The sequence below is a fragment of the Macrobrachium nipponense genome, chromosome 6 (genome assembly GCF_015104395.2).
Source record: "Macrobrachium nipponense isolate FS-2020 chromosome 6, ASM1510439v2, whole genome shotgun sequence".
NCBI classification, from domain to species: domain Eukaryota; kingdom Metazoa; phylum Arthropoda; class Malacostraca; order Decapoda; family Palaemonidae; genus Macrobrachium; species Macrobrachium nipponense.
The window spans coordinates 68,067,470-68,093,505 of NC_061108.1; the positions used below are offsets into that span (position 1 = coordinate 68,067,470).

At 45.4% G+C, this 26,036-nt stretch overlaps 1 protein-coding gene across 1 annotated transcript in view; it reads right to left on the reverse strand.

Moving 5' to 3' along the window:
• LOC135216549 (fidgetin-like protein 1) overlaps positions 1 to 26,036 on the reverse strand; it is a gene marked incomplete at its 5' end in the record, with an annotated part of 288,347 nt that overhangs the window by 214,436 nt on the left and 47,875 nt on the right. Inside the window, one exon of the mRNA XM_064251924.1 lies at positions 8,877 to 8,985. Within this exon, the coding sequence (XP_064107994.1) occupies positions 8,877 to 8,985 (109 nt within the window). The remainder of the gene's footprint in view (positions 1 to 8,876; positions 8,986 to 26,036) is intronic.

Below are 26,036 nucleotides of genomic sequence, written 5' to 3' on the forward strand. Positions count from 1 at the left end.
AATGGTTGACTCTCTCTTATCTGATTCTAGGAAGAGAATGTTCTGTGGATCATGTCAGCATCTTTTATTAGCCGCAAACTTCATGAAGTCCATAAAGTTAGGGTCTGGAGAGTTCTTGAGAAGCGAACACAGTCCTCATTTGTACTGATTGTGACAGTTTGGGATTGGGGATCCGTTGAGGTCGGAGACCCAATTCCAAAAGAAGAGGATACCAGTTGCTCTTGGGCCAATCCGGTGCAATCAGAGCTACTATCCCTTTGAAAGACCTTGAGTTTGTCTAGGACTTTCAAGAGAAGATTCACTGGAGGAAAAATATAAATCCTCCTCCACTGATTCCAATCTAACGACAGGGCGTCCAGTGGCATAAGCCAGAGGGTCCAGGTTGGGGGCCACATAGCAAGGGAGCTTGTGGTTCGCTTGTGAGGCGAAGAGATCCACTTGGAGATCTGGGACTCTCCGGCTTACCCACTGGAATGACTCGACGTCCAGAGACCACTCTGATTCCAGAGGAACTGACCGGGACAGGGCGTCTGCTATCACATTTCTTACTCTGCCAGGTGAGTGGCAGACAGATGCATTCGTGTTTGTTTGCTAATGCAAAGATGGCTATCATGACATGGTCACATGCTTGGATTTGGACCCTCCTCTGTTGATGCAGTGAACTACCACTGCACTGTCCAAAAACTAGCCTTAGATGAGACTTCTTCGGGGAAGCAGTCTCTTCAGAGTAAGAAATACTGCCATTGCTTCCAACACGTTTATGTGGAGCTGGCGAAATTGAACTGACCAAGTCCCTGAACCTGTTTGAACTGAGAGTATCCCCCCCCACCACGGACAGGGAAGCATCCGTGTGAATGGTTAACACTGGGAGGGGATATTTGAAGGGGTACCTTCTTGGCTAAGTTCTTTACTTTGACCAAGGCCGTAGTTGGTTGCGGAGGACTCGTGAATTACTGACAACTTGTCTCGATTTGGAGTTTGCTCTTGACCGCCAAACTTCGATTTATATCTTTCAGCCTTGCTTTCAGAAGGATATCTGTTACCGAAAGCAAACTGAGAGACCCTAGGATTCTCTCTGGTTCTGGATGTCTGTTTGCATTTGAGGAATTGCCTGACAGATTTTGCTATTTCCTTCCGTTTGGCCACTGGAATTGATAGATTGTGGGAAGACAAATCCCATTGGATTCCTAGCCACTGAAAACGAGATTCCGGAGTAAGTCTGGATTTCGTTTTGTTTATCTGGAACCCCAGATGTTCCAGAAAGTGAACTACCTTTTTGGTAGCTTCGAGACATTCCTCGACTGTTGGTGCCCAGATCAACCAATCGTCGAGGTATGCCGCTACCATGATTCCCTGAGCTCTCAATTGTTGTACAACCACTTCTGCTATCTTTGTGAATACCCTGGGGGCTACATTCAGACCGAAGGGCATCAACTTTGAATGAGAATGTCTGATTTCCTAGCCTGAATCCTAGGAATGGGCGGAAGTGCCTGGCTATAGGGATATGATAGTATGCGTCTGTAAGATCGATGGAGCATGTGACGGCTCCACGCGGAAGTAGGGTCCTTACTTGCGAGAGGGTAAGCATCTTGAACTTGTCGCAGCGCGAAATGAAAGAGTTTAGCTTTGACAAGTCTAAGATTACCCTTCTTTTTGTTGAGCCTTTCTTTGGCACGCTGAATAAGCGCCCTTGAAATTTTAGATGTTTGACTCTCGCAATAGCTCCTTTCTGAAGGAGTTCTTCCGCGTAATCTATCAATTCCTTTGACGGTACCTGATGAAATGATTTGATTGGAGGGGGATCTTTGATCCAACTCCAGCCTAATCCTTTGGACACTATGCTCTGTGCCCAATTGCTGAACCCCCACCTGTGGCGGAAGAGGAACAGCCTCCCCTCCTACCTGGGAGCCTCATTGCTGATGGGCGGGTTGGCCACCACGCCCTCCTCTGAACTGCCTACTCCTCGTGGTGCCCCCCTTCCTGCGCCACGCTGACGAAAGTAACCTCTCGCCCTACCCCTCGGTTGAGAGTAGCCTTGAGCCTCATAAGCAGGGTTAAAGGCCGGCGAAGATAGCGTAGGAAGTAGATGGTTGAGATTGCTGGGGCACCAGGAGGAAAGGTTGGGTCTGTTTAGATGTGGAAGGTTGTCCCTGTTGGGTAACTGGGACTGCCTGCACAAACTGCTGCTGATGTTGAAGTTTTTATAAGGCTGGAACCTCTTACCAGCCTTCTTTGGTTTCTTGCCAGCAGTGGGAACGGATTCCTGTTTCCTCTTAGAGGAAATACCCCACCTAGCTCTAAGGCTCTGGTTGAGTCTAGCAGCTTCGTGGTGGACTTCGTTCACTGCGGACTCTGGGAAGAGATCCGCTCCCCACATGCTCGCAGCCAAGAGTCTATTAGGCTCATGCCTGATAGTGCACTCTTGAAGGACATGCTTCCGGCAGTTCCTCCTGGCTTGGAAGAAGTCAAAAGCGTCTGACAGAACCGTCTGAAACTGAGATTTCGCCAGAATCTTGAACAGCGGTTCCGTAGCGTAGGAAAGAGCAGCCATTTCCGTAACGATGAGAGAGTTGAGAGACCTGCCAAACCTAGTTCGCGCATCGAACTCTGCCTGGATCAGGGAATCCGGCAGCCTAGGTAATTTCTCACCGAACTGGTCCATAGCGCAGTCCGGCTTGAGTTTACCCAGCGTGAATGTAGCTGGCAGGTTTTCCCACAACTCTCCGAAGGCGGGGAAGAGTGGAGAAGTAGACTCCGACTCCCTCAACTGTGGAATGGGTTCATCCTTGAGGACTGCCTGAAGAGCCTTCTCCACCAATTTCGTGGCGAACGGAAGAGAGACCTCCTCTTCCGTCGCGAAAATAGTGAAGGGGACTCTTGTAGGCCTGGAGTTTAGTGTTAGTACACTCCCAGTCCTCAAGGCAGTGAACCCATTCTCGCTGGGCGTGATCTCTACTGTAGAGAAACTGACTCCTTCGAGATCTTGTCCTCTCTCGTGAGAGCCGTTGGCGTCAGCCTAGCATACCCGATGAAAGGCTGCGTCAGACCCGGAGGGTAGAACTCGAAGTCCTCAATCCTTCGAGTACCAAACTCCGGGATCGAAATCATCCCGTCCTTAAAAGGAGCGTAGGCCGCTACTCTCCATGGATTCTCCATAGAGAAAGCTGGCAAGGAGTCGTAAGGCGGAAGTTGGAGAATCCCCGTGCTAGATGCAGGGGAGACTGGGGGAGGAGCCTGAGTTAGCCCAGCCACTCGGTCCTCATTCTCTCTCATTCTATTAGAGAGGTCCTGGATAGACTGTCCAGTTTGATGAGACAGACTGTTCGATAATTGCGCGAACATCTGCTCAAAACGTGTTCCCAATGCTGAAATTTGGGAACCTACCAGCACCCCTACCTGTTCCATCATCCCTGGTGAGGCAGAAGAGGGAACGCAGGCGCTGGTGCTTGCCACCCCTGCCGGCATAGCCGGAGAGGAGGCAGCGGAGGCGGGAGAAGGCAGTGACTCGGTGGTAGCGCGAGCCTTCTCCTTCGAAGCCTTGCTTCTGGAGCTCTTCGACTGGGAAGAGCTCGGCTTAGCCTTCACCGCATCGGCATATGAAGTCGACGACTTCCTGGCCGAAGAAGACGAAGACGACTTCCTAGAAGTCGACTTAGACAAGGTCTTCGGTTCTCTCTTTCCCTTCTCCTTAGGAGGTACAGAGAGAGCGGGAGGGCGGCTAGGGATCTCGGATCCCGCAAAGCCTTGGAAAGAGGCGGAAGAAGAAGGGACAGGAGAAGATCCAGGAGCGCCCAGGAAAGACCTTGGGCGCCCGACAAACCTACTCAACCAACAAATCCTCGCTAACTACCGCCATTGGCTCAAGGTTCAGGTCCAGGGCAGCGACGTCCGGAACCGACTCCTGGGAGGCTACGACCCCAAACGAATGCTGGAGGTCTTGCTGGATGGAGGCTATCAATGGGGCAGCGGACAAGGGGTCGACGTAGCCCGTCGACTTGCCCGCGGGGAAGATCTGGATGGCCAGCTTCCTATCTAAAATGTAGGGCTGGCCCTTGGCGGCGTTTTTCCCAAAGCCGCCCACCCACGCTTTCAGGGTGGCGAGGGCGACTTCCCTCACACCGCTAGCCTGAAAGAAAGGTGAGATTAGCTACCAATTGTGGACAGGGTTAACAAACTTACGACTAGAAGTTGTTAGTAAAATCATAAGTAAGCCTATAATGGACATACCCCATCTCCCAGCTGAGCGACCAGGTCGTAGCATATAGCGCAGGCTTCGGGGTGCCAGACGATCGTCTCATTGTACGACGTGGCACACGGGGCGTGAGACCTGCACTCGTCATGTCCACAGGGGTCGTTTAGAGCGTCGCATTACAGGCTGGGACCTGGCAGTTGGTAGCCTGTAAGTGAAAAAGTACATGAGTACAGAGTAAACACTTACAGCCTAACATATGCTCCGCTGGTGCCGGAGCGATAAAGTTAGATAAAACCAGAGCCCCGCTAAAATACGTGTGGTAACCAGGTTGGAAGATAGGCTATGGCTCCGCCAATGGCGGAGGCACAAGAATCAACCAACTAGGAGTGGTGGTAATGGAAACCACGACGGACAATGGCGGGGATGGTTGATAAAAATAATATAATAACACACAATTCATTGTAAAATATCTTATAATTAGGGTATATATCCTTAAAATAACAAAATTAAAACAACTTCTCTCCGCCCGTCTACTAGAAGAGTGCGTAGGTAAGGGTAAGCTCCCTTCCGGTAGCGGGGGAGAGATATAAGGATATAGTAGGCAAGCAACCGACCACTCATAGCGCCCACCCTGCCCGCTAGCGGAGCCAAAATCCTATAACCAAAGGGGCCCCAGGCTGCGACGGAAGCTCCTTACGTATCTGGAGGGAGGTGGCTGAGCAATGGGGAGGGGGGGGGGGGGGGGGAGGGTCCCGGCGAAACACGGCGGGAGCAAGAAAAGGGGGGAGGGATGGCCTACTCCTCCCCGCCTCACCAACTACCCGCATGGAGACCCGGTACCTCATAGTGGTCGCCCTATACCCCCTGCTGGGGGGACCCCCCGGTCACCTCCGAGAGTGTGAGAGAAGGCGATGAGGTTGTTATAACAACCAAGGGGTCCCCCAGCCCCTCCCTACATCAGAGAGGGAGGGAAGGGGCAGGGTAAGGTGCTATAGGACAGTGACCGCAAGTGGCCTAGGCCGCGAGCAACACAACCGTGGTAGGGCCACGTGAACCAAGCTGTACCAATATGTGGAACAAGCACCTAGGCTAGCCTAAACACCCTAAATAATAAAAATACATCGAAAGGAGGAAGAGACACTTTTAGTAAAAGGAAAAGAAGCCCAGGAGGAGGCAGACTGTTCCGAGAAACAGGAGCCTACTCGGAGCCAGCGATAGCCGATGTAGAGCAAGAGCCGGGATGCTGGGCCGAAAATAATAATAATAATAGCCCTAAATACCAAGCTAAGAGAATGGTAGGAGGGCTGAACTAGCTAAAACTCGATGTAAACAATGAATGTGATAAAGTAAGCCCATAAGCATAAGAAGTCCCAGTATGGAGGACCGGGAATTCTTACGAGGCGGCATGGCCGCCACGAGACAACCGGGGAACCGTATATGACCTATAAAAGGAAAATACTGGTACCCGGAAGACAAAAATACGGTAAAATGTTACTTATTATGAGTTACTTAACTTAGCCGTGGCAATTGCAGAGCGTTCCATGATGAAGATGCGGATAAATCGCAAGAAAAGCACAAGCACAAGAAAATGGCGACTTGTCGCTGGCGCTAAAAATTAAGGATGACCGCTAGGGGCGCTGCTGTCCGTGGCGTCCTCTGTAGTAGTAGTAGAGGCTGCATCGCCGTTGGTATCAGCTCTCTCTTGGGGGGTTATGATAGGGAAGTTTCTAATTGGTGTTTTGTCGTCGTGGGTAGTGTTCCACACTCGCCCCTATAGCATACCGACACTTCTTTTTAAGAGTGAGCGAGTCAGTTTTTACTGACATTTTCTTAATTTTGTTTTTCTCTGGTAATTTTAGGCTAATTTTACCTAGAAAGAATGATATTAAGGATACTTTCATAGGCCGACACGAGCTGAGCCCAGAAAAGGGTTTTTATTTTGACAAAGGAAAAATCTATTTCTGGGCGAGAGACCTGTGCCGCCCAGTGAACCCATCCACTGCTTTCCCCACCCAGAATTGGTCCAAGCTTGAGTGCTATGAGGAGTGAGTGTGATCGCGTGGGTGGAAGTAGTAGTAGTAGCAACAGTAGTGGGATGTAGAACGGCACCTCGTAGTAACGGGGGAATTTGAAGGAGGAGAGATCTAAATGGCACGAGACCTCTGACAGTGGTTTTCACGCCCCAGTTACTATACCGACACCTTATATAGGTGAGCGAGCTGGGTTTATCCCTAGCATTCCAATGCAACTTTTTTCTCTGGTAATGTATAGCAGTTATATATACCTAAGAAATGATGCTAAAGGAGCATTTCACTGGGCGGCACAGGTCTCTCGCCCAGAAATAGATTTTTCCTTCATCAAAATCCCTTTATTATTATTATTTTAAAGTATTAAAAACAAATAGTACATGCACTATAAAAATTCCCGAGTCTCAGTAAATGAGAGAGAGAGAGAGAGAGAGAGAGAGAGAGAAATTTCATGAACACTGTGGCAACAACCCAACAGCTGCTCCCCCTCCGTCCCATTACTTGATATGTTTGACAGTTTTAGTACCTGGAGTTTGAGAAAGAAGACTGGGATTTCCTTCATTCTTACATAATTCTTCAAATTTATTAACTAAAATCTCACTAATTCACTTTAGTATTTTCTTTAGTGAATTGATGTTATTGCTGTATACATTAATAAGGGATTTTGATGAAGGAAAAATCTATTTCTGGGGAGAGACCTGTGTCGCCCGGTGAAAAGATCCTGCTATCCACTTTCCTAGTATAAATAGTTTCTAAATATACCAGAGAAAAAAGCTAGCATGGTATGCAGAGGTTAATATTTGAAAATATGAAATCAATTAATTATCATACAAAAAAACCATACATCTCTGTAGGAGAGAGAGAGAGAGAGAGAGAGAGAGAGAGAGAGAGAGAGAGAGAGAGAGAGAGATTATTTTCACTATGTGATATCATTTAATCTTATTAAACTTACTAATACAGTATTAATCAGTATTAATATTTGAACATTAGTAAATCATTTTTGTACCATAAAAATTAATTTAGTCATGAAAATAACATCAAAATACACTAATTGGTGGTGATTTCGCCGGAAAACCCCGCGAATAGGTGAATCCCCAGCAAGTTGTGGGTAGATATGGTCTAGAGAGAAATCCGCGAATCAGTGAGTCCGTGAATCCGGAGAACGCGAATACAGGGGGAACACTGTACATTTAGTGGGCACGCATTGTCGCTGCTCCTGCCTGCAACACTGGGCCCGATCTATACTGCCATCCACACCCTATATCTCCAGAATTGTCCCACCTGTCTTGAGAATGGTCATTCGGCTAATTGAAACATCAACAACAAGAGGAGAACTGAAAGGAATTTCTGAAGTACAACTCCAGAAATGATCAGCTGAAAACCTGCTGTTTAACATTATGGGTTTATTCCCTGTGTTTCACTATCTTCTCTCGTCTAGAGAACAAAGAGCTGTAAATACACTCCTAATGTATTTCTCTTTACAAAAATAAGAACACTGGCCAATTTTAGCATGTAAGAGAAACGAATTATGGGAAAATTGAGAAAAGACTCAATATAAAATTAACTCTTTTTAACATAAATGAGTATATTAATCAAATTTATCATTTCTACGTTACAATGCATTGCACCTGGACTTCCCGAAATATCACAATGCAAAATTCATAGGTTAAAAGTTTGATCATTTAAACACCACAGCATCACAAATGAAACCATTTACTGTACTGTACCAATGAAAACGAGTCCAGTGGAAACTTAGCTGATGGGTATTGATAAAAATCTATGTGAGTCATCTTCAAAATGGAGAAGCTTTTACCTTAACATGGCTAGTGGAGACCATTTGCTCTAAAAAACATATTAGCTAAAATAACAGCCAGTGGGTTACCTCAAGGAACCAACCAACATACCTTAGGAATACTGCATACTGACTGGCAATCTACAAATCATTTAGAGAGACTTACCTGAATTTACTTTCTCCCATGATTAACTATCATTGTTCTAAGTACTGAAACACATGATTCTAGGAAACTATTGTGAATATAAAGTCATCTCAGAATGAAAAAATACATGAGTCAGATTATCATGAACTGACTGACACAGAAACTAATAACCCACAACATGAAAAATTACAAATATGGAATAACATTTATTGCACAGTTACACTTGGTTGAAGCATGGCCCAGTCATGACAAAATCTGAGGTAGGACATGGGTAGGAAGAGGAAGAAAATTATAACTGACAATATAAAATAAGAGATCAAGTAAAAGAAGACCAAATGTAAGAGCACCTGCAATCTATGACTGAAGATTTACATCAAGCAAAGTGAGAGAGATGTAGAGGTCTTAACACCCAGAAGGGGACTAAACATCTGGGAAAAAAAGTCTTTTAATTATTTTGCTAAGTCTGTAATATGTACAATGCAAACTTTTGAATGAAAGAATAACACTATCTAAGACACTGGTGTCCTTAATACATATATATTAATAATACTGTATCCATTAACAATGCAGATCACTTAGAAGCTAAAATCCGACAGAACTTGCCATCACAAAAGAGGTGTAAAAATTTTTTAAAAACTATCGTACATGCATACACTATGATACTGCCAACATTGCACTAGGATGAAAATAAAAACAATAAAAATGATTAGATATTCATACCAATCATTGTTTTTCCAGTTCCTGGAGGGCCAAACAGCAATATGCCTTTTGGAGGTCCTCGTAATCCAGTAAAAATATCAGGTCGTAACATTGGCCAGACAATGATTTCCTGTTGGGATTGAAAAATTATTACTATACAATTACAAAATTATTGCATATTACAGGGAAAATGACAATCCTAAAACATTACCCAACAGTATGTTAAAAAAAATTAAATACAAAAGGAGCCAATTCTATTTTCACAGAGAAGCACAGAAAGATGTCTTCACAGAACAGCAGCTGAAAGCAACTTGGAGTGCATACCAATGAGTGGGCAGGGCTTTCCCCCTACCATCGGTAGTTAACAACCTTGTCTGAAAGCTAAATTCTATGTAAAGACCTCCAGGTTTTTATTTATGTTGGAGTAATTAGCTACCATTATCTCTTAATGAGGATAAAAAGATGTATTTCTGGGCTCAGCTCGTGTCGGCCTATGAAATATCCTTAAGATCATTATTTCTAGGTAAAATTAATCTAAAATTACCAGAGAAAAACAAAATTAAGAAAATGTCAGTAAAACTGACTCGCTCACTCTATAAAAGAAGTGTCGGTATGTGAATATAGGCGAGTGGGATCACTACCACGAGTCATTCACCATTTAGACCTTCCAACATAAAATCCCCACCAGAGAGAGCTGATACTAAAGGGTGATGCGGCCGCTACTACTACTACTACCGACGCCACGGACAGCAGCGCCCCTAGCGGTCATCCTTAATCATTAGCTTCACAGCGCTAGAGTGCTTTTTTCCTCTCGTGTTGTTTTCTTGGATTTATCTCGTCATTTACGATGGAACGTGCTGCTATTGCCAATAGGGCTAAGTTAAGTGGCTCCATAAAGTAGTAATTTCCAGTTTTTTAGTCTTCCAGGGACCAGTATTTTCCTTCTTATAGGTCATATACGGTCTCCCGGTTGACTCGTGGCGGCCGTGTGCCGCCTCGTGTTAAGATTTCCCGGTCTCCCATACTGGGACATCTTATACTTATGGGATTATATATTTACGTTCATCGTTTATTACATCGTTTTTATAGCTAGGACACAGCCCTTTACCGTTTTCTCTTAGTTTGGTATTTAGGGCTATACCGTGTTCTGGCCCAGCATCCCAGCTCTTGCTCTTCATCGGCTACCGCTGGCTCCGAGTAGTCAACTGTTCTTCGGAACAGCTTGCCTCCTCCTGGGCTTCTTTTTCTTTTACTAAAAGAATCTTTTCCTCCTTTACGATGTATTATCAGTGTTATTTAGGGTGTTAGGCTAGCCTAGGTGCCTGATGCCATGTTGGTACAGTCTGGTTCACGTGGCCCCTCTATGGTTGTGTTGCTATCGCGGCTTAGGCCACCTGCGATCACGTGTCCCTTAGCACCTTACCCTTCCCCTTCCCTCCCTACCAGGTATAGGGAGGGGTCTGGTGGATCTCCTTGGTTGCCATGACAACCACAGTAGCCTACTCCCTCTCCCTCTGAGGAGGCCTGGAGCTCCATCCCAGCTGGGGTATAGGGCAACCACTTGTCTCGGGTACCGGGTTACCGAGCGGGTAGCTGTAGTGACGGGGGGGGGAGGAGGAGGAGGAGGAGGAGGAGGAGGAGGAGGAGGAGGAGGAGGAGGAGGAGGAGGAGGAGGAGGAGGAGGAGGAGGAGGAGGAGGAAGGAGGCCACCCCTCTCTCTCTCTCCCGCCGTGTTACGCCGGGCCCCCGGGACACCCTCCCCCCTATTGCCTCATCCCCACCTCCCTTCCCCTACCGTAACGAACGGAGCCTCCACTGAAACCGGGGGCCCCTTTGGTTATAGGTCCGTCTGAATTGAATTGAATTGAATTGAATATAGGATTTAGGCATTAAGCCAAGCACTGGGGCATCAAAGGCCATTCAGCGCTATATAACAAAATTCATTCAATCATAATATCTGGTATACTCACACCATTTAGTACCATTTTAACCTTTAATATCAATTGCAACACTTTCATACAATAAAATCTAGATGTGAAATAAATAAATAAGGATTAAAAGGGTAAAAATAAATAAATAAATTAATAAAATCAATTATAGCTGATATACCCAATACTTTGTATAAATTTTCTCAAGTTTCAGGGATTACAGTTTTCCCCCAGTATATCTCTCAAAGGTTTGTCCTGCGGCAGTAAAATGTGTACTCTCTGAAGATTAAAAACAGGACAATCAACTAAAAATATGCTTTTAAACATGCCCATTGTCACTTGACCAGGTATTACAAAGTGAGGGGCCTGTCTTCCCTTCCCCACTCTTCATTAAATAATTGTGCGTTGCATGTGTATGGCCAATACGCAGCCTAGTTAAAATAATGGTATCCCTCTACTTATAGCATTACAAGATGACCATTTTATCCACCAATGGGTGGATGCGTTTCAATTTTGTATTGGTGGTCAGTTCAGACCATCGAGCCTGCCACTTATTTTTACAGTAAAGATGAATCTCACTTTTAAGATCTTTGTAAGGAATACTAAAGGGGGATGGATTACTTAGCCTGAAGCTTCCTTTGCTGCCTTATCTACTTGTTCATTTCCATCCACCCCAACATGGGCAGGGACCCAACAGAAGTGAACACTGATACTCTTCCTAGATTGCAGAAGTACTAACCAGTCCTGCACCTCTTGTACTAGATGATGGCCTGGCATAATTTGTTTTAATGAGAGTAAAACACTATTGGAATCCGTTTTAAAAAATTGTATAAAAACTATTTTGGTTGCCATTTTTAAAAATATGTGGACTGCGAGAATTATTGCGTACAGCTCAGCAGTAAATATTGAACAAGAGGATGGGAGTTTCCTTCCAATAACAATATCCCCCACCACAGCTGCACTTCCAACTCCTGCAGCCGATTTGGAGCCATCTGTAAAAACATGTTTCCCATGATGTTGAGCAGCATGATTTAAAAAACTCACTTTTCATTACCCTACTAGGTAAGGTATTTTTCCCTCCTGCCGTAAAACATACTTTAACAGGTGGATTACACCAAGGGGGAGACTTGGGATATCCCACCTCTGCTATCTGTGCTGTTAACAAGCCTACTTCTCTAGCATCATTTTTCAGCTGTACTTCCAAAGGCTTGGGCACTCTGGATCTGTTAGGAGCCCGATCTAAAGGCGCCCTAACAATTTATAGTTAGGATTGTTTCTCACCGCAAGGGACCTAGCTAAATACCTCAAACTCAACTCCTCTCTGCGAATGGAAAGGGGAGGTATGCCAGAATCACATAGAGACTGTCAATGGGAGATGTTCTGTAAGCACCTGTGCAGATGCGAAGCCCAGCATTGTGAACAATATCAAGTTTTCAAGTAAAGTCTTTGCAGCTGACCCATTATATTTGGCATGCATAGTCTAACTTGCTCAGACACAAAGATGTATAAATTCTAAGCAAAGTTGTTCTATCAGCACCCCAATCAAAATGCGATACAACTTTCAGAATGTTCAGTGACTTCTTAACCCTGATAGTAGGTCATTTATATGGGGACCAAATGTCATTTTCTTGTCGAAATGACTCCAAGAAACTTGATATTATCCTCATAAGGCAAAATACAATCATTTAAGAAAAGGGTGGGGATCTCTTCCCTTTTACGAGTACGAGTAAAGCGAATGGCTTTGGTCTTCTGAGGTGAAAACATGAATCCACGAGAATTTGCCCATGCGGATGCAGCATTTATTGCAATTTGAAGATTTTGGCATGCTGTAGTGCAGATGATCCACTACAGTAAATTGCAAAGTCATAAAAAGACAAATAGTGATCCTTGTATGCCAGGAGGTATGTGACGTCATGAGACTATTAATAGCAAAACAGCAAATAAGGTCACACTCAATACGCTGCCTTGGGGGACACCTTCTTCTTGCATGTAGGATGAAGATAGTTCTGACCCTACTCTCACTAATTGAGCGGTTTGATAAAAATTCTTCAATAAAAGAGAACATATGTCCTCCTATAACCCACGAGCCAATTGCTTTAAAATACCACCCATCCAGGTCGTGTCATATGCTTTTTCGAGGTCAAAAAAGACACCCACCACCTGGTTTTGGTTAGAAAAGGCATTTGAAATTTCCCTTGATAACATCAGCAAAGGGTCTAGAGTACTTCGGTTCTTCCTAAAACCAAACTGCCTGTAGATAAGATTTTTTGATTCTAGATACCATACAAGTCTGTTATTGATCATTCTCTCAAATAATTTGCATATGCAACTGGTCAAGGATATGGGCCTATAACTAGATGGCAGTTCTGGGTCTTTACCAGACTTGTGGGCCTGGAATTACAATGATGTATGCCAGGAATCAGGAGATGTATGGGAAGCCCATAGTCCATTAAAGGTTTCTAATAAAAATTCCTGGTATCCACTGGAAGATGTGATATCATTTCATACCGGATGCCATCCTCACCTGGGGCAGTTAAAGAAGAGCTAGAGATAGCATTTGCATCTCCTCCATACTAAAAGGCAGGTTAAAAGCTTCAGTATTTGAAGAAGCAGAGCAGAACACAGATGTTGATGCTCTAATTTGTTGAAATGCTGGGAATAGTTGTCAGCACTTGATACATGGCAAGTGCTTTGCAAGAACCTCTGCTACATCTTTGGGGTCAGATATATATCTATTATTTTCCCTTAATATTGGTAGAGGCTTAGGGACGAATTTGCCTTGAAGTTTTCTAATCTTGTCCCATATTTCCTTTGAAGGAGTTTTGGTATTAATATTAGATATATATTTCTTCCAAGATGCTCTCTTTGCTTTTTTAAAAGTTCTTTTTTGTTTGGCACAGGCTCTGAGGTACGCTATTCTATATGCTACATAGTTTGTTTCTCAAGTATCTTCTGAAGCAAGTTCGGGTCACTTTTCTTGCGTTGGCACATTCTTTACTCCACCAAGGAAACAAAAAATACAGGGCGATGAGGTAAACCGCATGTTTTAGGTATAAACTTGCTAGCATTATCATCAATAATATTTTTCAAGATGTTGATAGGCATGCACTGGAGATGTAAATTCATCATACTCTTTATCAGTGTGTGAACACTTTCATAAGCTGCCCAGTCTGCCTCGTCTATCTTCCATTTGGTGGACACTGAGAGGAAGATTATGGACATATTTTAACATTATTGGCCAACTGGTCACTGCCATGTAGGTGTTCATTTACTGACCAAAGGTAGTCCAATCCAATCGAATGGATGAGGAACAGAATTGACAAATCACTGGCTGATGTAGAGTTGTGGAATACATCATACCTAGTTGGAGAACCATCATTCATTAGTATTACATCATGTTGTCGATTAATTCTTCAACAAGATTACCCCATCTATCGCATACATTTCCACCCCATAAAGTATTGCTTTGCATTAAAATCACCCATCAAAATAAAAGGGGCAGGAGCTGATTGATCAGGTCTTGGAGGTCAGAAAGGCTAAGCCTTCTTGGATTCCCAGCATGATCTAAGAGGAAAAAGTTCTAAAGATGGTTTCAATATATAGCGAGCATAAAGTAATTTTTTTTCCGATATGAGTTCTAACTGCACATGCCTGTAGTGGTGTATTGAGTGGGATTGTTTCAAATTTTACAGATTTGTGAATAATAAAACCTGTACCACCTTGAGACTCTTGCACCTTGCAAAGGAGGGGATCTACAAAAATGATAATTGAGTCCAGGATTAAATGGTTTGGTCACTGATCTTGGTTTCCTGTAGACAAATTACCTTCGTGTCCAAGTCCCTGTTAAACGTTTTTATTTGCTCAATGCTAGTACTTAGACCTCTGCAATTCCACTGGATAATAGACATTATCTTTTGTTATTATTTTTCTTTGTCTCATTTGTCTTTTGGGACTTTTCAGATGAAGCCATGTAAGGCCTGGAGATGGAAGGCTTTACTAGGCCACCGCTCTTCTTTTCTTTCTTTCTGTGATCTTTATACAAGTCAACCTTGGGATCATGAGCAGTAGGGCACTTACCTGATTTGGATGAAGGTGAGGAGGATGGGGACCTTTTCCTCTTTGGAAGATCTTGTTTTCTAATCTCCATCAAATCAGGTAGAGATTCTGCTGAGACAATACATTTGAGGTGGTGGAAGCCACATTGGCTTCCTTGGAGGATTGTGCTAGAACTTCAACAGTTCGAGCACTTGGCCCAGAAGGCTGGGCTACTACCTCTAGGAGAGATGCTCCTATCAGTGACACTACTTTTGGTGTGGTGCGGAAACCTATCTTGACCTCTCTGGAGGTTTGTGCTCTGGCTTTTATAAGCTGAGCACTTGACCCAGATGGCTGGGCTACTACCACTAAGGGAGATGCACCTGACGGGCCAGGTGCTACCACTGGTCCCCCTTGGTGGTAGTAAGGGGTAGATGGATATAATTTTGGTGCATCTTAACCGCCCTTGAGCAAAATTAAGTTGTCGATCGAGTACAAATGCTTTGCATAACCTACACTAATATGTTCAGCATTTGCTTTCAAGATGGCAGCTTCTTCTTTCTTGTATTCTCTACAAATTTTATCATTTGATTTATGATGATCTTTACAGTTTGCACAGGTTGTATCTCTGTTGCATTGGCCATGTTCTAACGAAGAACAGTTAATACAGATCTTCGTATTATTGCAGTACCGGGAAGGGTGACCGTACTTGAAACAATTAAAGCATTGTAAAGGCCTAGGGTTTATATTCTCGAACACGTACTTTTTCATTCTCAATAATTATATGATCTGGTATGACAGGGTTTCAAATGTAAAACTACCATGCTTGTTTGAGGGATCTTACTTACTTTCCAAAACATTATCAGGGCACATGTCCAGAATTTCTGGTTCTGAAAATTCATATAGATCTTTATCAAAAAACTACTCCTCTACCATAGCTGAAGCTCATATGTAAGGTTTAATATCACTTAATAGGATCAATTTCTGCAATCTTCATGCACCCAAAGCATGTTGAGCTTGGAGTATCTGATTTTGCATTAATCAAAACAGATTGCTTACCGTATCTACTAATATCCGTTACTTTTAATTCAAACCAACTTTTTTTGTATAAATTTACTCATCTTATAATAGTTATAATTTTTCTATCTTCCCAGTTGCAATTATCCATGTTGGGGGCTTGGGGGTTCTTACTTCTGGAAGTCCATGCTCTATTTCTTTTTCCAACCATTCTTCTGGTTTATATACCTCTAGGTGTCTTGGTGGCTTTATCACATAGAGCCCCAGAAATCAAACAATTGTCAATTCTTATGCTCTCTAAATTTTTATTTGCTTCTAAACGCAATCTCAAAACTTGAAAATGATACCCAAGCTTCCCAAAATCCCTTTACTACCATTAAGCTCCATTAAAATTTCTTTGATTGCCCCAAATCTACAGAAGGCTTCATGAATATGTCATAGCTACAACCAATTGGTATGTTTTTTAAGTGGAGAATTTTCAGATTTTTTGTTGTATCTGGTAATGAGCCAGAACCAGAGAGTAAAGTATTACTGTTACTAACCTAGAATTTATTTTTCCACCAGTGCCCGATAAATTGTCTTAACAACATTGGTCAGAGAAGTATTGTTGGAGGAATCCTTTTTATTGACCGAGTTGTCAACAGAGCTTTCCTTATTTAAACAAGCCGAAGTCGTCTCTAGTGTCATGGGGTCACATTTTCCGGGGGACTGAGGTTCCAGAGTCATATTCCATTTTTTCGTTTTTTTTTTTTTTTTTTTTTTTGAAATTACAGAGAAACCAACTGCAAGCCATGGTAAAAACTGGGCTCCTCTCGAAGACTTCCCCTCACCAAAGACACACAGCAGAGACCAATTCCCATATGTCCACTCCCTCCCTACCCCGAAGGGATGGCTCTAACATAACATGATTGGCTCCAAGTGTAAGCAGAACCCGCTTGATAGGACGAGGGCATAGCTAGTATGCATCATCCCCACTCATGTTATTTTAGAGGGCAATCCGATAAATTGCCGAGAGTCCTACCGTGGAGACTATACCTCCCCGGATTCCGTAGGCAAGTCCCCACATGTAGTCCCAGCCCCAATAAATATTGATGTGGAATCACATCAATATCCTCAAGGTCTAAACATATCGAGCGGCGGACCAAACCGCTATAGTCCCTGCCATTTGGATCAAGGTAAAGCCTAAGTTCAGAGACCCAGCTCCTTCCCAACCTACACGAGGGTTTTAGTGAAGAGAAGGAGGACAGCTAGGGGGAGTAAATAACAGAGCGAAAGAAAGTAAGAGATTGGAAGATGATCAAGAAGTAAGAGAAAAATTGAGACATTTAGATTCAAACTAGGAGATAATTCTCCCAGTTCGAAAGCCCTCTTGCCCGCTACGCATTTTCAACCATAGGTTGGAAATGCGTAACTCCGTCAAGGCAGTCTCAAATCAAGAGGGTATAGGTCCGTCTGGCTCCGCCAGTGGGCGGGGTGGACATTACTAGTGGTCTGTTGCTTGCCTACTATATCCTGTTTTTCCGCTACCGGAGGAGAGCTCGCTCCTTACACCCGGGCACTCTTCTAGTAGACGGAAAATTTTATACTTCGTTATATATACGGATATACCCTAATATTACGGTGAATTTTAGTTTTAATTTAATTTATGTACTATCTCCGTCGTGGTTTCATGGCTTCTCACCACTCCTGGTTGGAATCTTTTTCCTGTCTCCGGCGTAGCCTTAGACCAACTCCAACCGCCTAGTTACCACACGTATTACGGCGGGTCTCTGGTTTAATCTAACTTACATGCTCCGGCATGCAGCGGAGCATTTGTTAGGCTGTAAGTGTGCACCTGGTACTCATGTATCTCTCCACTTACAGGCTACCAACTGTCAGGTCCCAGGTTGCAACGCAACGCTCTACGACCCCTGCGCCCATGAGGAGTGTAGGACCCACGCCCCGTGTGCCACCACCCACAATGGACTGATCGTTTGGCACCCCGGAGGGCTTGCACCATCTCCTCGACCTCGTTAGTCAGCTGTTGGGTGGGTAAGTCTACTCTTAGACTTTCTTGGTCTTATCACTACTAACACTTAAGTTTTAAGCTTCGTTCAACCCTATCTCCGCTGTTAGAAGCTTCATATCGCCTTCTCTTTCAGGCTGCCGCCGTGAAGGAAGTCGCCCTGGCAACCCTGAAGGCTTGGGTGGGCGGCTTCGGGAAGAACGCCGCCAAGGGCCAGCCGTATAATTCTTGACAAGAAGCTGGCCGTTCAGATCTTCCCCGGTGGCAAGTCGACGGCTACGTGGACCCCATCTCGGCAGCCCCTCTCATAGCTTCGATTCAGCAGGAGGTGCAGCAGGCGTTCGGGTCCGTCTCCACGCAGGAGCCGGTCCCAGATGTGGCCAACCTGGACCTGAATATTGAGCCTATGGCGGTAGGGGCAGAGGATTTTTGGTTGAGGTAGGTGTGTCGGGCGCCCAAGGTCTTTCCTTGGGTGCTCCTCAGGATCTCTTCCCCTGTCCCTTCTTCTGCTTCATTCCAAGGCTTTACGGGATCTGAGATCCCTGCCCGCTCTCCCGCTCTTTCTGTACCCCCGAAGGTGAAGGGACAGAGAGAACAGAAGACTCTGCATAAGACGACTTCTAAGAAGTCGTCGTCTTCTTCAGCTAGGAAGTCTACGACTTCCTACGCTGACGCGGTGAAGGCAAAGCCGAGCTCTTCCTACTCTAAGAGCTCTAGAAGCAAGGCTTCTAAGGAGAAGGCTCGCGCTCCGGCCGAGCCAACGCCTTCTCCGGCATCTACCGGATCTACTCCGGTAACTCCTGTTGGGGTGGCGGGACTGAGCTCCTTTGATCCCACCACCTTTTCGGCAGTTGTGATGCAACAAGTGGGAGAGATGGTTGGCTCTCTGGGATCTAAGTTTGAACAGATGTTTGCGCAGCTGTCACACACCATCAACCAGTCTGGCCAATCCATTCAAGATCTCTCTAACAGAGTTAGAGAGCACGAGGACCGTTTTGCTGGTCTTAACCAGGCTCCTCAGCCAAGCTCCCCTGTAGCAGGTACTGGTGTTTTGCAGTTACCTCCCTACGAATCCCTACCAGCCTTCTCCATGGATAACCCATGGAGAGTGGCCGCTTATGCCCCCTTCAAGGACGGCATGATCTCTATCCCGGAGTGTGAACTCGAAGAATTGAGGACTTCGAGTTCTATCCTCCCGGACCTGACTCAGCCTTTCATTGGGTATGCTAGGCTGACCGTTGCTGCTCTCACTGAGAGGACAAGATCTCCCGAGAGACTGTGCTGTATAGTAGGGATCACGCACAGCGGGAATGGGTTTCACTGCCTGGAGGATTGGGAGTGTACCAACACCAAAACTCCAAGCATTCAAGAGTCCATTTCACTATTTTCGCTACGGAGGAGGAGGCTTCTCTTCCGTTCGCTACCAAAATAGTGGAAGCAACAAACTTCTTCAGGCAGTCCTCAAGACGAGCCCATGCCACAGCTGAGGGAAGCGGAACTCTACTTCTCCGCTCTTCCCAGCCTTTGGAGAATTGTGGAGAAACTTGCCTGCCACGTTCTCAATAGGTAAGCTTAAGCCAGACTGCGCAATGGATCAGTTTGGGCGAGAAGCTTCCAAGACTGCCTGATACCCTTATTCAGGCAGAGTTTGATGCTCGAACAAGATTTGGGAGGTCCCTTAACTCCCTAATCATTACGGAAATGGCTGCCCTGTCTTACGGCACAGAACCTTTATTCAAGATTCTGGCTAAATCACAGCTTCAGACAGTCCAAGCTGATGCTTTTGACTTCTTCCTAGCTTGAAGGAACTGCCGAAAGCATGTCTTGCAGGAGGCAACTATCAGGCATGAGCCTAATAGACTCCTAGCTTCCAGCATGTGGGGGTGCGGACCTCTTCCCAGAGGCCTCTGTGAATGATTGCACCACGAGGCTGCTAGGGCTTAACCAGAGCCTAGAGAAATAGATGGGGCATCTCTTCCAAGAGGAAACAAGAGACCGCCCCTGCTGCTGGTAAGAAGCTAAAGAAGACAGGAAGAAGGTTCCAGCCTTACAGAAGCAACAGCAGCAACAGCAATTTGTTCCAGGCCGTCCCAGTTACAACAACAGGGACAGCCGTCTACTTCAAAGCAGACGCAATCCATCCTCCTGTTGTCTCCTCAGAGTCAACCTTCCACCTCCTACGCAGTCTCGCCGGCCTTCAATTCTATGTACGAAAGCCAGGCCTACCCAGCCTTTATAGGTTCTCTAGGGTAGCATGGGCGAGGGGCCACTTTGCGCCAGCGTGGCACAGGAAGAGCTGCAAGAGGTAAACACTTCAGGGAGGGAGGGCGCGAACGTCAACCCGCCCAACAACAGTGAGGCTCCCCAGGTAGGAGGGAGGCGGTTCCTCTTCCGTCACAGGTGGGGGTTCAGCAAATGGGCACATAGCATCGTGTCCAAAGGATTGGGTTGGAGTTGGATCAAAGATCCTCCTCCAATCAAATCATTCTATCAGGAACCATCAAAGGAATTGACAGATTATGCGGAGGAACTCCTTCAGAAAGCAGCTATTGCGAGAGTCAAGCATCTAAAATTTCAAGGTCGCTTATTCAGCGTGCCAAGAAAGGCTCAACAAAAAGAAGGGTAATCTTAGACTTGTCAAAGCTAAACTCTTTCATCGTTGCGACAAGTTCAAAATGCTCACCATCTCGCAGGTACAGACCTTACTTCCCCCGTGGGGCCGTCACAACCTCCATCGATCTTACAGACGCATACTATCATATCCCTATAGCCAGGACACTTCCGTCCATTTCCTAGGCTTCAAACTAGGAAATCAGACGTTCTTCATTCAAAGTGATGCCCTTCGGTCTGAATGTAGCCCCCAGGTATCACGAAAGTAGCAGAAGTGGTAGTTCAACAGTTGAGAACTCAAGGGATAATGGTAGCAGCATACCTCGACGATTGGTTGATCTGGGCACCAACGGTCAAGGAATGTCTCAAAGCCACAAAGAAGGTAGTTCAATTTTTGGAACATCTGGGTTCCAGATAAACAAAACGAAATCCAGGACTCACTCCGGAGTCCTCGTTTTCAGTGGCTAGGAATCCAATGGGATTTGTCTTCCCACAATCTGTCAATTCCGGTGGTCAAAAGAAAAGAAATAGCCAAGTCTGTGAAACCAATTTCTCAAAATGCAAACAACATCAAGGAGAAACCAGGAAAGAATCCTAGGTTCTCTTCAGTTTGCCTCAGTGACAGACATCCTCCTGAAAGCAAGGCTGAAAGATATAAATCGAGTTTGGCGATTGAGAGCAAACGCCAAATCTCGAGACAAGTTGTCAGTAATTCCACAGATCCTTCGCAATCAGCTCCGTCCATGGATAAAAGTGAAGAACCTTGCCAAATTAGTACCCCTTCAATATCCCCTTCCAGTGTTAACCATTCACACGGATGCCTCCCTGTCTGGATGGGGGGGGGATATTCTCAATTCAAGCAAGTTCAGGGGACTTGGTCAGTTCAGTTCCGCCAGCTTCACAGAAACGTCCTGGAAGCAATGGCAGTATTTCTTACCCTGAAGATACTCCTTCCCCCGAAGAAGTCTCATCTAAGACTAGTTTTGGACAGTGCAGTGGTAGTACATTGCATCAACAGAGGAGGGTCCAAATCCAAACACGTGAATCATGTCATGATAGCCATCTTTGCGCTAGCAGACAAACACAGATGGCATCTGTCCGCCACTCACCTGGCGGGGGTAAGAAATGTGATAGCAGACGCTTTGTCCCGGTCAGTCCCTCTGGAATCAGAATGGTCCCTGGACGACGGTTCATTCCAGTGGATATGCCGGAGAGTCCCAGGTCTCCAAGTGGATCTCTTCGCCTCACAAGCGAACCACAAGCTCCCTTGCTATGTGGCCCCCAACCTGGACCCTCTGGCTTATGCCACGGACGCCCTGTCGTTAGATTGGAATCAAAGGAGGAAAATTTATGTTTTTCCTCCAGTGAATCTTCTTTTGAAAGTCTTGAGCAAGCTGAGGACTTTCAAGGGACTAGTAGCTCTGATTGCTCCAGACTGGCCAAAAAGCAACTGGTATCCTCTGCTTCTGGAATTGGGTCTCCGACCTCAACGGATTCCCAATCCCAAGCTGTCGCAATCAGTACAAATGAAGACTGTGTTCGCTTCCTCAGGAATTCTTTAGACCCTAACTTTATGGACTTCATGAAGTTTGCGGCTAACAAAGATGCTAACATTGATCCACAAAACATCCTCTTCCTAGAATCAGATAAAAGAGAGTCAACTATTAGACAATATGACTCAGCTGTTAAAAAATTAGCATCCTTCCTGAAAGAATCAAACACTACAACCATGACAGTTAACTTAGCTATATCCTTTGTTTTTTCAGGTCCTTGTTTGAAAAGGCTTAGCAGTAGCACTATTACTACTCATAAATCGGCTTTGAAGAAAATCTTTCAGTTGGGTTTCCAGATAGACCTAACAGAATCTTACTTTACGTCTATTCCCAAAGCCTGTGCTAGACTTAGACCTTCTCAAAGGCCTACTGCAGTTTCATGGTTCTTAAATGATGTCCTCAAACTAGCCTCAGATACTGACAACTCATCTTGCACATTCATAACGCTTCTTAGAAAGACGTTATTTTTATTAAGCCTGGCTTCAGGAGCCAGAATTTCAGAACTGTCGGCTCTATCCAGAGATGTGGGTCATGTGGAATTCCTCCCCTCAGGAGAAGTTCTACTTTCCCCGGATCGTAGCTTTTTAGCTAAAAATGAGGATCCCCTGCAAAGTTGGGGGCTCCTTGGAAAGTCATCCCACTTCCGCAAGATCCTTCTCTCTGCCCAGTATCAACTTTAAGAGCCTTTCTATCTCGTACATCCTCTAGATCCTCAGGTTCTCTCTTTATGATGAGAGAAAAAGGTGGACTTTATCAGTAAAAGGAATCAGACAACAGATCCTTTACTTCATTAAACAAGCCAATCCTGATTCATTTCCAAAAGCACATGACATCAGAAGAGTAGCCACCTCAATTAATTACTTTCAACATATGAACTTTGAGGATCTTAAAAAGTATACTGGATGGAAATCACCGATAGTCTTTAAACGTCATTACCTAAAGTCTTTGGAATCTTTAAAATTTTCTGCAGTAGCAGCGGGAAACATTGTTTCTCCTGATACTGCATAGTAGTTGTAGTATAGATCCAGGTCTCCTTTCTACCTACCTCGTCCAACATGCCTCACCCTATTGCCATGCTACTCGGAATACTCTAGCCTTAGCCGCTAGAATCATATTGGTGGATTGTCCCTTATTTTTTTGCTGAATAGGCACATCCACGCTATGTACTATAATGTACTTCAGTGTTTATACCTTATTTTTATTGCTTAGGGTAGAACACAATGTGTTTGTATATTTTGTAAATATCTTAATTAAGTGAATCATTCTTTATTGTTTTGCCATTACATTATTATGTGTTACTACGTCTAATATAAGTTAATTTTTAAGTACTTTATATTGATTGCTTTCTTTATCATACCATTGTTTAGGATAAGTTAGCTTTAAGTACTTTGTTTGTATACTGTAATGTCCCTGATTCACTTATATTATATATCTCTGGGTCTGGGCTCAGCTCGTCGTCGCTGCGCGAAATATCCTTTAATCTATTATTTCTAGGGTAAATGTACTAACACATACCAGAGAATAAATAAATAAAGAAAAAGGTCAGTATAACTGACTCGCTCACCCTCCCAGAGAGTGTCGGTATGAACACTATGGCGAGTGAGACCACTACCACGAGCCAAATGCCAATAGAATTCTCCCACTACAAAATCCCCCAAGAGGGGAGCCGACCCACAGAGTGGGCAGCACCTACTACTACTACTCCATCCCATGCTGCCGACTGCTGCGCCTCTGGTGGCCATCCTTTTCAGTTAGCGCACACGATACACACGTGCCATTTTCTTCTCTGTGTTTTTGTGCCCTTTTCTTTTGGATTTTATTACAATGGAGCGTGCAGCCATCGCAGCAGCTAAGTTAAGTACTCAGTGTTTATTGCTATTTGTTTTTCCGGCCCTGAGCACGTATTTGCCGTTTTTTAGGTATAAATACGATCTCTAGGTCGGAAGCATGGCAGCATGGTTCTGCCTCGTGATGGGTCCGGTTCTGGTTCGCCCATACCCAGAACATCCCACCCTGACTTTTGTACGCTCTATTTTATTAATCCGCTTTGTTAGGGTAAGGTCTACACGGTTTTGTCATGCATGCATGTCTTTTACCTTATGTAGGCTCTTTCCATCCAGACCCTAGCCACGGCTCTTAGATCCGGCCCTCGGCTAGCTTTGAGTGGTAGACTTGCCTTCGGGTTTAGTCGTTTACATCCTGGATTTTTTCTCCTACTATTTTGTTTTTCTTTCTTTCATTTTATTATTCATTTTATTATCTATGTGATATTGTTAGGTTGTTAGGCGTCTACGCTCGCGTAGCCTAGGTCATGGCCCATTGGGCCTTTATGTTACCGCTTGTCAGTCACCTTTCCCCCCTCCCGCTCTTCCATAGGGTCGGGGGGGGTGGCTAGGCCTGCCCATGCTCGCTCCGCATACCCGAGCCTGCCTCCCTCTCTCCCCCCAGGCGGAGGGGGTAGAGGGACGGGACAGACCCAGACTGGACTCGACCTCTCCGGCTCCTCGGTCCGGTCGGATGGTAAGGTGGGGGGGACTGGCCTTTCCCCCTCTCCATTACTACTCCGTCGCTCCGTTACTAGCCCGAGTCTGTATGCCCCTTGCTCTTTCCCACCTTACTAGGGCTCCTTTACCACCGGAGACCTGGCATCTAGCGGAAAGGTGCTAAGTCTACCCCACGGGGTGGACCGGAACATACAGTCGGTCCCTTCTAACCTCTCCGTTTCACTGAGTTATCACTCCGCCACGCACTGGACTTAGTCCGGTACGTTCGAGCTTTTAGGTTTAAGATGTTAAATTTATTTTAAGTACCTTAAACCATTCCCCCTCCCTTCTTATTCACCGGATACCTCCGGGCTTTATAGCCTATTCAGGCGATTAAGGGAGGGGCTATGCCCGAATTTTTTCCGAGCTCCGGCATGCAACGGAGTTCTTCTGTCCTTTAGCCTGTAAGTGATATTCTTTAAGATACTCATGTGTCTTTCCACTTACAGACCACCAACTGTGAGCATCCGGGATGCGCCGCCACACTTCAGGACCCTTGTGGACACGAAGTTTGCCGGTCCCATGCTCCATGCGCGACTCCGCACGGGGACATCCAGGTTCTGGTACCATGAGACGTGTACCATTATGTTACGATCTGGTGAGCCAGCTGTTAGACGGGGTGGGGAAGTATTCCATCTCCGGTAGCTGGTCCGCATCTGTTATAGTGCTTAAGTTTTCATCAATCACTCTAACTTAAGGAAAATTCAAGGGGCCTTATAGCCCCTATAATTTTAAGTTATGCTTTAAGTTAGCTTTAGTTTTAAGTTATTCTTAAATCTAATCAATACCCTCTCTTCCAGGCGCCGGCAGTGAGGGATACCGCACTGGCAACCCTGCGGGCCTGGGTCGGCGGTTTCGGGAAGAACGCCGCCAAGGGTATGCCCTACATCCTGGAGAAAAGGTTGGCGGTACTAATCTTCCCCGGAGGCAAGGCGACAGGATACGTCGACCCAGTAGAGGCGGCCCCGACTATCGCTTCATCCAGCAACAGCTGGTGCTGCCTCATGACTGACCAAGGCCAGGACATCTCCTCGGAAGTCGCGACGTTGGATATTAATGTAGAACCTATGGTAGGTGTAGACGACCTGTTGGTCGAGGTAGGTAAGGTGGACACCCAAGGATACCCTTGGGTGCAACTGTTTCTTCTACTCCTGCAACCTCTCCATCCTTCCAAGGCTTACGGGTGATGAAGATATACTCCTCCTGACGCTTCGGTTAGACCCAAGGTCAAGGGTCAAGCAGTGAAATCCTTGACAAAGACGTCGTCGTCGTCTAAGAAGACGGCTTCGGCGTCATCCTCCTCTCGTAAGTCTCCGGCTAGGAATCCCGGAGCAGACAGATCTAAAGCTTCTGGGTCCCGGCTCTAAGTCCTCGAGGAGTAAATCCTCCAGAGAGCGATCTCACACTCCGGCAGAGTCGTCAGTTTCCGCTACCCTTGGTTCCAATCAGAGCCACCCCTCCACCTCCGCAGCAGCTCCGGCTTTGGACTC